At 43.0% G+C, this 13,316-nt stretch overlaps 2 protein-coding genes across 2 annotated transcripts; one reads left to right on the forward strand and one right to left on the reverse strand.

Moving 5' to 3' along the window:
* Positions 1–748: 748 nt before the first annotated feature.
* ttbk2b (tau tubulin kinase 2b) lies at positions 749–10,107 on the forward strand. Its single transcript, XM_026194000.1, has 15 exons — positions 749–1,350; positions 1,755–1,877; positions 1,972–2,119; positions 3,285–3,358; positions 3,440–3,580; positions 3,668–3,772; positions 4,314–4,379; positions 4,960–5,052; positions 5,138–5,263; positions 5,367–5,524; positions 5,719–5,908; positions 6,286–6,500; positions 6,589–7,051; positions 7,341–8,014; positions 8,931–10,107. The coding sequence occupies exons 2-15, from the start codon at positions 1,809–1,811 to the stop codon at positions 9,271–9,273; spliced, it is 2,865 nt and encodes a 954-aa protein (XP_026049785.1). The 5' UTR covers positions 749–1,350; positions 1,755–1,808; the 3' UTR covers positions 9,274–10,107.
* A 1,016-nt stretch (positions 10,108–11,123) lies between these two features.
* churc1 (churchill domain containing 1) lies at positions 11,124–13,303 on the reverse strand. Its single transcript, XM_026194003.1, has 4 exons — positions 13,077–13,303; positions 12,751–12,886; positions 11,584–11,654; positions 11,124–11,499 (listed from the first exon to the last, which is right to left on the reverse strand). The coding sequence occupies exons 1-4, from the start codon at positions 13,113–13,115 to the stop codon at positions 11,407–11,409; spliced, it is 339 nt and encodes a 112-aa protein (XP_026049788.1). The 5' UTR covers positions 13,116–13,303; the 3' UTR covers positions 11,124–11,406.
* Positions 13,304–13,316: the final 13 nt, after the last annotated feature.

The following is a 13,316-nucleotide window of genomic DNA, read 5'->3' on the forward strand; positions in this document are numbered from 1 at the left end:
GAGACAAATGCTGGACTTTGTTCTCCACTTCAGGTTGACATTGTTTTGTTGATTTAGATCATAAATGCTTAGAATAAATAAGCTAATAAATGATGCATTATCACAACATTTGCACAGAACAGTAGATTTAAGCTGCAATCTCTGCATGTCTTCCTTCATTGCTTCCATGAACCGCCTTAGTGGCCTTCCGCTTTTCCTCCTGCCTGTTAGCTTCATCTTCAACATTCCACCATCCCTGCTCTGTGCATGTTGAGACTACCGCCGCCTCCTTACACTCTCCTCCATCTGCTTCCTAATCTCACCATAGTTGACAATGTGGTCTGCAATCATCACAATCCATGGAAACTCCAGCCTGACATTGTCCTTTAACCTCTTCATCACAATAGCAAAGAAGAAAGGCTCAGGACCATCCCTGATGTAATCCCATGCCCAGGTTGAACCCCTCTGGTGCTGTGCAATACAGCAAATGTTGGTATAGAGCCAATAATAAGTAAATACAGGGTTATACCAATACTGATACTGACACTTTTAATATACCAAAGGCAGACAATATAGGGGAGAGCAGTGTGTCATCACTTATGAAATGACCACTAAAACACTGTGATGTTTTACTTTCCATGGCAACATACACTGAACTGAGGCTAGAAACAAAGTATCGATCCTATCAACCTAGTATCGATCTGATAGTGATATCAGCATTGGTATCGATGGTATCGATGGTATCGATATTTCGATCGGCCCGCCCATCTCTTCCTTCTGCCACTCCTGCGCATACCTCACCACTATCTTGCTCATAACAAATGAATGTCAGGACTTTGGGATAAAGTATATCTGAATTCCACTTAAAGTAATACTTTGGCATTTTTCGCGGCCCGATTGGCTTTTGGGCCCTCATGTTGCCATATTTCTTTTAATTTTTATTTTGTAAAGAAAGAAACGTAATCGTCCCTGGAGACAGTGTGTGTCGCGAAGTGAAGGCTTATCTGTATGTTTTTTTTCAAGGGCACAAAGCTGCGGCTCCCACTTCGTTTCTCAGCCGCTGTATTCAGCACTAAGACTCCTTTCCTCTGGAGCGGTCTCCGTCAGCGTCTCGCGGATGCGGGACTTTGTGGAGCAATCAGTGGACTCGAGTTCTCTGACGTCACCGCTGCTGAGAGAGAGCGTTCGGGGCATCAGCAGCAGGCTAGCTGGCTAACTGCGGCTAACGTCAGCTATGGTCCACCACCATTGTCTCATTTCTGAAATAAACAACTCATTGGAACCGCTCGCATAGCTCGGAGTACGCCGGGAGCATGGGGACCGCTTGGAATTTACACTCTAGCCGAAATCGCGATAGCGCACAGGAGCGAGGTGAGAGAGGCTTGCTACCTAACCGTTATCCATTGGTAAATGTGCTAGTTAGCTTGTTTACAGGACCACTGCAGTGAACACTGTGTGCTGGCGAGGGTACCCTCTAAATGGCTTATCTTATCTAACGTCAACTGAATATTCTGTGCTATCTGTGTTATGCTTTAGCTGTGATTCCAACTAACTACACTATAGTAGGTTCTGTCTTTAAAAAAAATCAGCTAGAGAAGGTTTGGGTTTTAAATGCTCCTTTGAGAGACGTGAGCTAACATTCACATATGAGCCACATGCTCCCGTCAGAGCACAGTAAGATGACCTGTATGTTCTGTGGATTCAGCATCACGAAGTTTGCAGTGTTTTGAAAGAGGAAACTGACCTGGTCTCTAAAAGCTGTCCCCTCTTTGCAGTGAAGTGCTTGCGACACTGATGCTAGCTGTAGGCTGTAGCTGAGAGCACTCAGGATGAGTGGGGCTGGAGAGCACACAGACATCCTGTCGGTGGGAGACGTGGTCAGAGACAGATGGAAAGTGGTAAGTCCCACTTTAGAAGGAAGAAAAATCACGCTGGTTCATTTCTTCACTATAATACACTTGTTCCGACAATGAGACTTGCCTTCCTTTTCAGGCCAGGAAGATAGGTGGAGGTGGGTTTGGGGAAATCTATGAGGTTCTGGATCAGCTGAGCCAGGCCACAGTGGCATTGAAGGTTGAGTCTGCTCAGCAGCCCAAGCAAGTGCTGAAGATGGAAGTGGCTGTGCTGAAGAAGCTTCAAGGTGAGTTATACTGTGCCAAATCACTGGCAGAGTAGCTGAAGTAATTCTTGGGCAGGGTGTTTTCTGCACTTAAATGCATTTGGCACCCATCAGAGAGTTTTTGGGCTTCCACCAAAACATAAAGAAACAAAGGAAATTCACTAGGACTGCAATTTTTGAGGCATATTTGTTTGTGGAGGTGAATTTATTCCGGGTTAGACTACATTTGTGTTCATGAAATGACAAAAAAACGACAGGGAGATGCAGTCTTGTGTTGTCAGGTAACGCAGACTCTTTGTCTTAACTAAATGTAGACCATTCAAGATTAAGTGCAAAGTCACTCCCCACAGGCTCAGTTTGAAAAACCCTGTTTGGGGGAAAAATAGTATGTAAAATGCCTTTTCTACCATTTCTTCTTAAAAATAGAATTTCTTTAATTCAATTAAAGTTGTTATTTCATGTAAATGTGGGTCATCTAGAGCACACAACACTGCAAAAAATGTGGTGTATCAGAATCATGCTTTGTAGCTTGTTCAAACAGGAAAGTAATGGATGACTTGTGTATTATCTCTAAGGAAATGTCTAGGATTGTACCACTTCATCGATATTTGCCTGGTTGACTGCAGTTGGTTCATTGGTAAATGACATGACATTCAGAAATGGCACTGGCTTTTTTTCTGTGGTCTCCTGTCGTTTTTGCAGTCTTTATAAAGGGTGTGATACAAAGCTGAGATAATTCTTCTTTTCCCCTTGTGCAAAATAGAATATGTAACAGAAATGCAAACTATACAAAAAGAAGAAGAGCAAATTCTTATTCTTATCCATTGTTGATCTGCACACAGCTGTTGTCACGAACGTCGCACTCGCCTACGTCACTGTCATGAGACATTCTCGCAAAAAAATCACGGTTTTAGTAACACAGCGTGCTTACAGGAAAGTAACGGTAATCTAATTACCGTGTTTGCAATAGTAATCCCTTACTTTACTCGTTACTTGAAAAAAGTAATCGGATTACAGTAAGGCGTTACTGCCCATCTCTGTTCTCTGCCCCCCAAATTTTCTGGAGCAAAAGTAGCACTGACTCTGAACCTTATTAGTAAATCCTGATGGTAGTTTTTCAACACCAAATAGGGGTTTGAACATGAAGATGGGCAAAGCTCAAACTGTATAAATCTTTCTTTCACAGGCAAGGACCACGTGTGTCGCTTTGTGGGCTGTGGTAGGAATGATCGCTTCAACTATGTGGTGATGGAACTCCAGGTAAGAGCCTTGCAAATCAGCAGTAGTTTATTTAATCTGTTCTACTTCTTGAATTTGACGGTGTTGACTTTCTCTCTGAAGGGAAGGAACCTTGCAGATTTGCGCAGAACGATGACCCGCGGCACCTTTTCCGTCTCCACAACTTTAAGACTTGGCAAGCAGATTTTAGAGGCCATTGAAAGCATCCATTCTGTCGGCTTCTTGCACCGTGACATTAAACCAGTAAGTCGACCGTTGGGTTAGATCTTGTTTTATTTGAATATCACAAAAAGAAACTTTTAAACTTGTTTGTTTCTGTTAAAATTGTAGTCAAACTTTGCGATGGGAAGACTAGCCAGCACCTGCAGGTGCTGCTACATGCTCGATTTTGGTTTGGCCCGTCAGTTCACCAACTCCAGCCAGGAAGTCCGTCCAGTAAGTACTCTGTGCCGATTATACTAGAGCATAGTTGGGCTTTTAATCATAAAGGTACTTATATACATAAAATAATATGCTGAGAAATGGTTTTATAGCATAGTCTGCCAGCTGTTAAATTTTTTTTTTTTTTGGAAATTGATTTTAAATAGTGCCCAAAATAAATCAAAAAGAAGTTAGAAATGCATCACCCATGTTCTGTATATAAAAGTGCCAGTATGTATGTACACACGTAGACTCCCTGTGTAATGTTGTGCAGTTTAAAATCCTAACTTGATGTTAAACAAAAAAATATTGCTCTAGAGCACCAGAGCGTGATCCAGGTGTAATCCAGGGATTACAGAGTCAGAGGTATACATTAGAGTTCACACACAACTGCTGCTTTAACTCAGCATGTCATCATGTGACATGAGCCTGGGACTCCACACTCAGAGCTAAAGTGTGTTACTTATGAGTTTTAAATGTGGTTTTAGCTTTGTGCTTGCTTTACATTTACACCCGTTTATCACTATCACTCTGCCAAATCTCTCTTTTCTTTCAGCCTCGTCCCGTGGCAGGCTTCAGAGGAACTGTGCGATACGCTTCAATCAATGCTCACAAGAATAAGGTGAGCTTGCACTGTAGATGTATTGAGCACATCGATTATATGGAAGTTGGATGTAGCCCCTGAGTCTGAAAAGTGAAGTGCCTTAAACTTAGCTTCTCTTTAATGGCCAGCAGGGGGCGACTCCTGTTGTTACAAAATAGTTTGGGTTGTATAGAAGTCTATGGGAAAACAGACCTTGCCTCCTTCGCTCTGTGACCTCGTCTTATCTTCCCTAACGAGTTAATGACCCAGTGGCTGGTTTCAGATCATAATGAATAAAACATGAAGTTTGTCAGTCTAAGAGTCAGAAAAGAGGGTTGTCTGGAATATGCTCAAATCATGTCTCAGATCCAGTTTTAAGAATCCAGTAGGTGAATATGGTGAAAATTGCTCAAATTGGGGCTTCATAACAGAACTTCACTAATCATATGGTGACATCACAGTGGCAGTGAGGAAACACTATTCCTGAGTATATACGTCTAGTTTTGGGAGCATATGTGTTTGTCATAGACATGGCAGGAAAGTCAAAATCCCTGCTGGCATTAGGTCCAATTTTACCCTTTAACCCCCGTGCCCCTTTTTCTTGTGTCCAAATTTGCAGGAAATGGGTCGTCACGATGACCTGTGGTCGCTCTTCTACATGCTGGTAGAATTTATGGTTGGTCAGCTTCCCTGGAGAAAAATTAAGGACAAAGTATGTGCCTCCGTGAGTTCATTACTACATTTTAGCAATACACTGTAAGGTCATCCTCTCACTCTTTTCCCTCCTGTCTTCCCAGGAGCAAGTAGGAAATCTAAAAGAGACATACGATCATCGACTCATGCTGAAGCACCTTCCCTCAGAGTTTAGTACCTTCTTGGAGCACATCATGACCTTGGACTATTACACTAAGCCTGACTATCAGGTTGGCATTCACTCCCTTGTTTGGCTTATTTTGCATGTGCTGTTTTTTCTTCTGCAACTGTAAAATGCTGATGCATGTGTTTTCTTTTTATTCTCCGTGACAGCTCCTGATGTCTGTGTTCGAGAATGCCATGAAGAGCCACAACGTGCTGGAGAATGACCCCTATGACTGGGAGAAATGTGATTCAGAGGATATGCTGACCATCACTGCCGCAGCAACCACTGCTCAGCAGCTCACCCGCCTCACGCCAGCATACTTAGGGTACGTGTTTGAAATGCCGTAGGTCCATCGTTTAACTCACACTTCCTTCACACTCGGTTGGGTATGCGCTCAGTTATATAGCTGCAGCTTTTTTTAGACTCGAAATCTGCACAGTCAGATATCCCTGAGAAATCACTGCTCTAAATTATGTTATGGGAACGAGTTGCAAGGTGACCTTCCGGTCTCTTCCACAGCATGGCCAATGCTTCAGTGCTGCCAGGCGAGCTGCAGAGGGAGAACACTGAGGATGTCCTGCAAGGGGAGCGCCTCAGTGACGCTGACAACTGCCCCCCGATACCCACGCCGACCACCCCTGGTGCAGACGTATGGGAAGAGATGGACCGTAACAAAAACCATAAACACGCTCAGCCAATGATCAGGAAGGTCAGTGGAATGTACTTTAATGTAAAGTATGATGCTCTTAGCTCGGGATGTAATACTCATACAGTAATGCTGCTCTTTTGTGCTGTCGGGTGGATCATTTTGCAACACTACGCTGGCTGCTCATGCCCCCCAGTCATCACACATCATCACAGAGTGTTTCCCATAAATATGATTTAAGAATACATTTATTTTTCAATGAGAAAAGCTCTCTCTGACCTCTGCTCCTACATCTTCCTCTGCTAAACTTTGGTTGAAATTGCTCACTGTCTTCCTGACGAATTGGTAAAGAAGAAACAACTTGGGCTGCCTTCCCCTCTTTTTAAAGTGTCTTGCTACAGTTTCTGAAACTCCTTCTTCCTCTTTCTTTTTTTCCCCAGGTTGTGAGTGAGGATGAACACAGTCAGAACCAGGGAAACCAAAGTCCAAACACCGGCTCCATGCAGAGCTCACCTAGACGGGTGCGTTCAGAGACAATGTTTTTGGAACGGGCTGCACCGTTGCTCCGGAGGATGAGACACAGCCAGAGCTTGGCTTTTGAAAAGAGGCTCGGACCAGAACCCAAGCCCACCATTGAGCGATTCCTTGAGGCCTAGTCAGTAATTAAAAATTGCAATTAAACAAAAGCTTCAGCCTTTAAGCAGACACATTCTTACCTTAATGCTTACAATGTGTCATTTCAGCCTGGGCAAACAGCGGCCTGTCCTTTCTCACGTTGGAGAAAAGTCAATTCCTGAAAAAGGCCCTGAGCAGCAGATGTCTTCCTGCAATGAAGAGCGCTCTGGCACAGCAACCCCCGACCCAGAGGAAGCCGCAGCAAGCAGCGGCTTTGTTGCTGTAAACTTTAGTCCTGTGCCTCAAGAGGGAGACTCTCAGGAGTGGGTGATGCTGGAGCTAGAGCAAGGATCTGGAGGAAGCAAGCCAGCAGCAGAAGCATCACACGAGGGCAAGCCTGGGTCTCACATTGCTGCTGACACGGAGAACCACTCGTCCGAGCGGCAGGATGGCCAGTCCACCGGTGTGCCCAGCAGCCCTGTGCTGTCACAGATGGCCATGCCTGGCACGTGGTTACTGGGACACAGAAGGCTGCCGGGCATGCTGGGACAAATGCCTTCAGTCATTATGGGAAGGTCCCAGATGGAGCAGGTAGGAATAACAATAATCTTGTTGTACATTAACTGAGATCAACACAGGGGAGATGAATTCGACTAAACAGGTTCAACTTAAGGCTGACTTCACAAAGAGTTTCCACAGTTGCTATGCAAATGTAGATGCAATTTGAATGTTGGATGGATAATTTTAAGAATAAAATTTAACAGCGTACAACAGAAAAGAAATATCCAGTTATTACATGCAAGGTTAATATTATATCAGTTAGCTATTGTCTTTAATCTTAAATGTTATTCCCATCTAATAATCATCTAATTCCCTTCAGTCCTCCAGCTGTGCGCCACAATCACCTGTACAGGAGAGGAGTGATGCAATACCTCTAGAGGCACCATGTGCTAAATCTGAGGAAGGGAAGTTGGACTTGGCTCCTGTCCCAAGCCTTGCCAAAGGCCCCACAGCTCATCTGGCCAACGACAGAGACCCAGAGAGCGATTCTGGTCTGCCCGATCGCTCATCGGAGCCGAATCAGCAGCCTCAAGCCGATACCGTGGGCGGTGCTGTGGAGAGCACAGTCACCGTGTCCTCCTCGCCGCCTCCTGCTCTGCTCAAACGAAGGGACTCTCCCTCATCGCCAAGGTTGAGTCGAATCCCTGTCCGAGATCCCAGCAACCCCCTGGACTCTCCGAGCAGGGACTTGAACATAGAGAAGCGTAACCGCTGGAGCAGTCCCATCCCTGGCTCCCCCACCCACTCACCCTCTCCATCTCTGTCCTGTGACAACCTCCCCTCCGCCCTGCCCAGAGACAGGCTCTCCTCAGACCGAGGCTCCAGATCCGACTGTGCAGGAGAAGACCCTCTCTCGCTGTCCTTGTCATCATGCAGTAAAAGTAAAATCCCACGTCCTGTGAGTGCCACGTTTGTGCCGGAGCAACTCACTAGCAGGTTTCTGCCCCGGCCACCTCCTGGGAAACCGCCCATCCGCCCATGTGTAGACAACAGGTATGTGGTCCAAACTGGGGAAATGTGATACAATCATTGTTTCCCAGTAGTTTTTTTTTCTCACCTGCCCAAGAAAGTGAAATGATCTATAATTGATGTACTACTAATAATAATCCACTCATTCCTGTTCTGAATGTTCAGCTGCTGCTAACCAGTTAACTCTAAACTCTGAACCAGTAAGCAGTAAAATGTGCAAATGTCTGATGTGATTTGTGTGTAACTTTTGAGGACTCATGAATGCCCGCTCTAATCCACACACAAGTACGAAGCAATTTGACCAAACATAAAATTAATTTACAAATGCATACGATTTTACGATGCATGCGCACGTGGAGATTTGAGACTAATTTCATGCTGCCGGCTTCGGACAGATCCATGAATGTACGCAGTAGTCAACTCCCAGTGTAAAACTGGGACATCTGGGCAATACATAACTGTATATCTAACACAGCAGAGACAAAACAAATTTATGTTGTCAACAAAAGTGACAAAAGAAATTAAACTACAGCCTTACATTAAAAAAATCAACTATATGATTCTGTTTGGGAACATTGAGTTTTAAAAAAAGTGAAAATAGGGCAAATAATAATCTTTTTTTTTTCTTTGACTGCACAAAAATCAAAGCATCCATCCGTCATATTAAGTCTGTTTGAAAACAAACAACAACAAAAGGATGGACACTGCCAATAGGATAAGCATACAATGAAACTGGAAGCACTGCTGAACTTTGTGTATACAGACAAACATAAACAATCATACTATTAAAATAACAGAATAATAAAAAGTAGGTTCTTTGCTATAATAAATTAGAACGATAAATAAATATGTAATAATCCTAATGATAGCAGCTAATACTAATACACAGTAATTCAAATAGCTGCTGAGAATTAGTTTTGTTTTTTTGTTTTTTTTGCAGACGGCGGCGGTTAAGGGTGCGTGCCAGCAGCACCAGCGACGCAGACTTCCTGGCGAGCCTGACCCAGCTGATGCAGGACCGCAGCGGGATGCTCTTCAGCCCGCCTCCTTGCCCTCGCAGCTCATCTTCCTCCCTACAGCGTTCGCTCAGCTCCTCCCCGTCCCGGGAGCTCCGCGACGGCGGGGCACTGCAGGGCCGTAGCCGCTCTCCGTCTAGCTTATCTGGCTCCCCTCCTCGGCACGCTCACCCTCCGGACAGGTCTGGCGGGCTGGGTCAGTGGAGCCACGGCTCCAGAGGAAGGGGTTCGATCTACGAGGGTAAAGGCTCCGGCAAAGTGACTTGATGTGGCCGTGTTTCCACACAAATGACTGATCCGTATCGTGCAACTTGTAGCGAGAGGCTGCCTCACATCCAGTCACCCAGATAGCATGTGTAAATATGGTATTTACTCAAGGGAATGTACTGTATGTAATGTAAAGTGTATGATAAATTGTATTTATTTATTTATTCATTCATTCCTTGGATGTGTCTCTCAGAATACTTGACTTTGGTGGCTTGATACCTGCAGCAGAAACACAAATAGTGAGAAAATCTTGAGATTGCCAACTTTTACCTCTCATATCACTACACTCTCTTAACACTCCATATAGGCCTACTATGAGACCAAAAAGGTTATGTTTAATACTTGAGGGATGTAAAGAAATCTAAAATAAAGTAATGCTAATTGTAGATATGTACCATTAGGAAAATGGTATACACTAATAGAGACCATGTACTCACATTTAGAACACTACAGTAGTAAACAACACCACAAGCAGCACACAGACATCAGCATTCATGTATAGAAGCAGGGCATGCAGTCCCATATTGACCTCACTCCTGTAAAACTGCTAGATTAATTATAGTATGTAACAATGAATTGCTCATTTTGGCATATCAGAGTGTAATAGTGTGCTCTTACTTTGCTATAAAGTATTTAACATGCAGAAGGCATCAGCATATTAGAATGTACATGTTTAAGTGCACTCATACTTTAGTATTGTAATCGTGCATGAGTGTCATTGCAAATGATTTCTGGGTTGTTTTTTTGTTTTTTTTATTTGTACAATCGGCTGAAGCATCTGCATTTTTATTGAGCTGCTTCTGATCAAAATACATCCATGACATAGACCAGCAATGACTTGGACTATTCCTTCTCATGAGTTTTAAATTGTATCTTGTTGTTGTGCTTCATGCTTATCTTAAAGACAGTTTTAATATAGTTTACACTATAAGTAAGTAAACAAATGACAGCTCCCCCACAAAAGGTTTTCCACCCCTTTACGTCTCTGCTTCTTGATAATTAACAGAATTTATGCAGTTTCTGTTAGAATCAGCCAGTTATCAGATAAGGGGGAAAGAATGCACAGATGAACCTCGACTGAGCACGCTCAAGTGAAAAAGTGAGGTCAGACAACATCTAATATTTAGATAAAGGTAGATTAACTATACATCACACTGTGTGGTCTTTAAGATATGATGAGACCTGATTACCTGCATACAGTAGTTCATGATACTGTGATGATCACGTTATCAGCTTAAGACAGTACTTTTCTCTTTGAGTGGAGGCTTACTTGTTGTCCTAAAAGTAGAATGGAAGACAGACTTCAGCTATCACAGTCCTCTACTTAGTTGTGCTGCAACAGGACTTCCGGTGATGCACTGAACACTACAATTCCATTGATGTGCCATGATGTGATGTTTGTCTACTCAACCCCAGTTTGTGTTTTATCGTCATCTTTCTATGTTCTTTTCTTTCCTTTTCCCTCATCTCCCCCAGTTGTTTATAGCAGAAAACCACCCCTCCCTAAGTTTGGTTCTGGTCTCTTCCTGTTAAAAGAGAGTTCTTCTTTTCCACTGTTGCCAAGTGTTTCCTCTTAGGGGATTGTGTGATTATTGGGATTTTCTCTCAAATATTGTAGGGTATTTGTTGGCTCCATATTTTAGTGGATTGCATGTTTGTTTGGTAAATGAAAGGTGGCAATATAAATTCAAGTGAACCAAAATGGAAATTTGCTGGCACCAGTGTACAACTTCAACAGTTCCATTAGTGAAAATGTCTTAACATTTAAATGCTAATTTTTTATTTTATTTTTTAGATTTAAAGTAAAATAAGTGTTCTGGATTCATAGCATCATCCAACATGCAGGAAAGTGTAAGAAAAAGCTTTATAGTATAAAATATGTTTATTTACAATATAAGGTAAGCTGACAGTTTTTATGTCATAATGAAAGGTCTTTAAAAGTTATGCATACATATATTCTGCTCTCCTCCAATTAGCATACAGTAGTTCATAAACAGCCAGGAACTGCACCAAATGTATGACATGCTTAATTATAGAAGGACAAAACTTTGAGCGGATGACAAAAATGGTTGGAACCCTAAATGAGAAGCCAGCACCACACGAAACCTAAAAACCACAGGTTTCTTTTGAGGTCTAGAAGAGCGGCGCAGACTGTCTGGGGTCGTCTGGTAAAACGCTGATGGAGTCCTCCGCCTTTCCACACAGCATGCAGAGCATAGTGTACTCCTGGACAACACAGAAAAAGACCCGTAAAGTAACAGAATCCACAGTGTGAATCTCGACCGGTTTGGTGACGACAGCGCTACTTGCCTGATATTCATCGACAACAGAGAATGTGTATTCGTGCCTGGCGATGACGTGGTCACAGTTTTTACAAACATCTGGAAAGACAAACAGATGACGGCATTATTTTTAAACTTGCTTCTGGATGGGTTTTCCCACAGTCTGGAAGGAAAATAAAACGACAGCAAAAAAAAAAGAAAGACAGATTTACTATAAACTACTGTGTATGACCATTTTGATTTAATAATAATAACACTATATCTAGGAGGAAAAGAAAGGAGGAAAGAAACTTGTTGCATCCTATTACAGTGCCACGCTCTGATTCGGTGAGCTCTTTAGAACGACCCATTCGCTCACAAATGTTTGTAAAGGCAGACTGCGAGGCTACGTGATTGATTTTACACATCTAAATTAAAATACTTAACATACTTTTGAATTCTAAATTAAGATTAAAACTAAATTAAGGACGTCATGTTTTCGGTGGGAGAAACGTTTCATCACTCATCCAAGTGACTTCTTTAGTCTCACCTGACTGCATGTTTCTTTAGAAAAAAATGCAAGTAATCTCTTTTAGCCCAAAATTCAGGCTTCAGACTGCCTGAAAACCCTCCATTTCAGGCATTTTCTTTCCCTAATCTTGGATCTGTATGTTGCCAGTGAGAGTGGATATCCATAATATGGTCACCTCAGACATCCCCAATCAGAAGAAGCTTGGCCTAAAAAGGGAGAGTCTGTTTTGTGTCATCCACTCATTTCATGCAGTAGATGTGGGCGCACCCAGGCCCAGCTTAAGATGAATGTGAATGAAATCAAAGCTACTCTAGTAGATTGCATACAGTTACAGAGCTGTACATGAGAGTAAGGAGTCGTCTTTAAAGACTTTCCACAAGCTTTTGGAATTTGGCTCTTATCCATCTACAAGAGCACTTATGTATCGTCCAGAGGTTATGGGATTTTCCATGGAACCCACTACGTGGAAAGGGAAATAAAAAATTGCAAGGACAGTTTTCTATAAGATGTCAGTGCAGCCATACAGGTCCTTCTCCAAACCTAACAGACTGCCTGGGAATACATAACAGTAGGTGGGGTGTGGGCCACATACTACCGCCCCATTGAAGTGCATTTTTATCTGGTGGCACTGCTATTATCTTCAGGTTTTCTCTTCTAGTTGGAGCACTGTTGGGAGAGACTAACGGTCATATGTGACGATCTCTTCTCCATCATCGTCCTCGGTGGCCTTGTTGCTGATCATCACGAAGTCCCTGTGATGGCAGTTGGCACAGCCCAGGTAGTTCATCAAGTAGGAGCCGTTCTCCAGACAAGTGTTACCCTGTGCGGGGAATAAAGCATTGCAAACATATTTTGGCTCCTTAACGTGATTCTTAAGTATTTTATCAGAGCATCACTGTTTGTTTTGGATTGTTTACCAAACGGAAGTGAGACAAACGTCACTCATAGCTAAGTGTAGCGTTAGCTGGACGGGGTACTTTAAGTTTAGTCACTCGGTATCATCAACTTACCCGGTCCGGATACTCTTTCTGCACACAGCCGTTGCACATTTTAACCAAATAAAAATTTAACTAATTAAAATAATTATAATTATTAAAGAAGAAAAAACGCCACACATACAGTAACACCCAGCTAACAAATATGTAGAAAAACCGCCTCTTCCGCACGGGACGGCGGTCTCTGTAGCCCAACCAGAGCTGTAAAACATCCTGAACGGCGGACATTGCTCGAAATCCTTCTACTTGCCCCAT

This window comes from Astatotilapia calliptera, chromosome 15 (genome assembly GCF_900246225.1).
Source record: "Astatotilapia calliptera chromosome 15, fAstCal1.2, whole genome shotgun sequence".
In the NCBI taxonomy this organism is placed as follows: Eukaryota; Metazoa; Chordata; class Actinopteri; order Cichliformes; family Cichlidae; genus Astatotilapia; species Astatotilapia calliptera.

Bases quoted from the DNA above. Each gene is read 5' to 3' on its own strand.
- churc1 (XM_026194003.1), bottom strand. From the start codon at position 13,115: ATGTGCAACGGCTGTGTGCAGAAAGAGTATCCGGACCGG. The intron at 12,887-13,076 runs GTAAGTTGATGA...TTCCCCGCACAG, and splicing joins AGAAAGAGTATCCGGACCGG to GGTAACACTTGTCTGGAGAA. The intron at 11,500-11,583 runs GCAAGTAGCGCT...TGTGTTGTCCAG, and splicing joins CTGTTGTCGATGAATATCAG to GAGTACACTATGCTCTGCAT.
- ttbk2b (XM_026194000.1), top strand. From the start codon at position 1,809: ATGAGTGGGGCTGGAGAGCACACAGACATCCTGTCGGTGGGAGACGTG. The intron at 5,909-6,285 runs GTCAGTGGAATG...TTTTTTCCCCAG, and splicing joins CTCAGCCAATGATCAGGAAG to GTTGTGAGTGAGGATGAACA. The intron at 7,052-7,340 runs GTAGGAATAACA...AATTCCCTTCAG, and splicing joins GAAGGTCCCAGATGGAGCAG to TCCTCCAGCTGTGCGCCACA.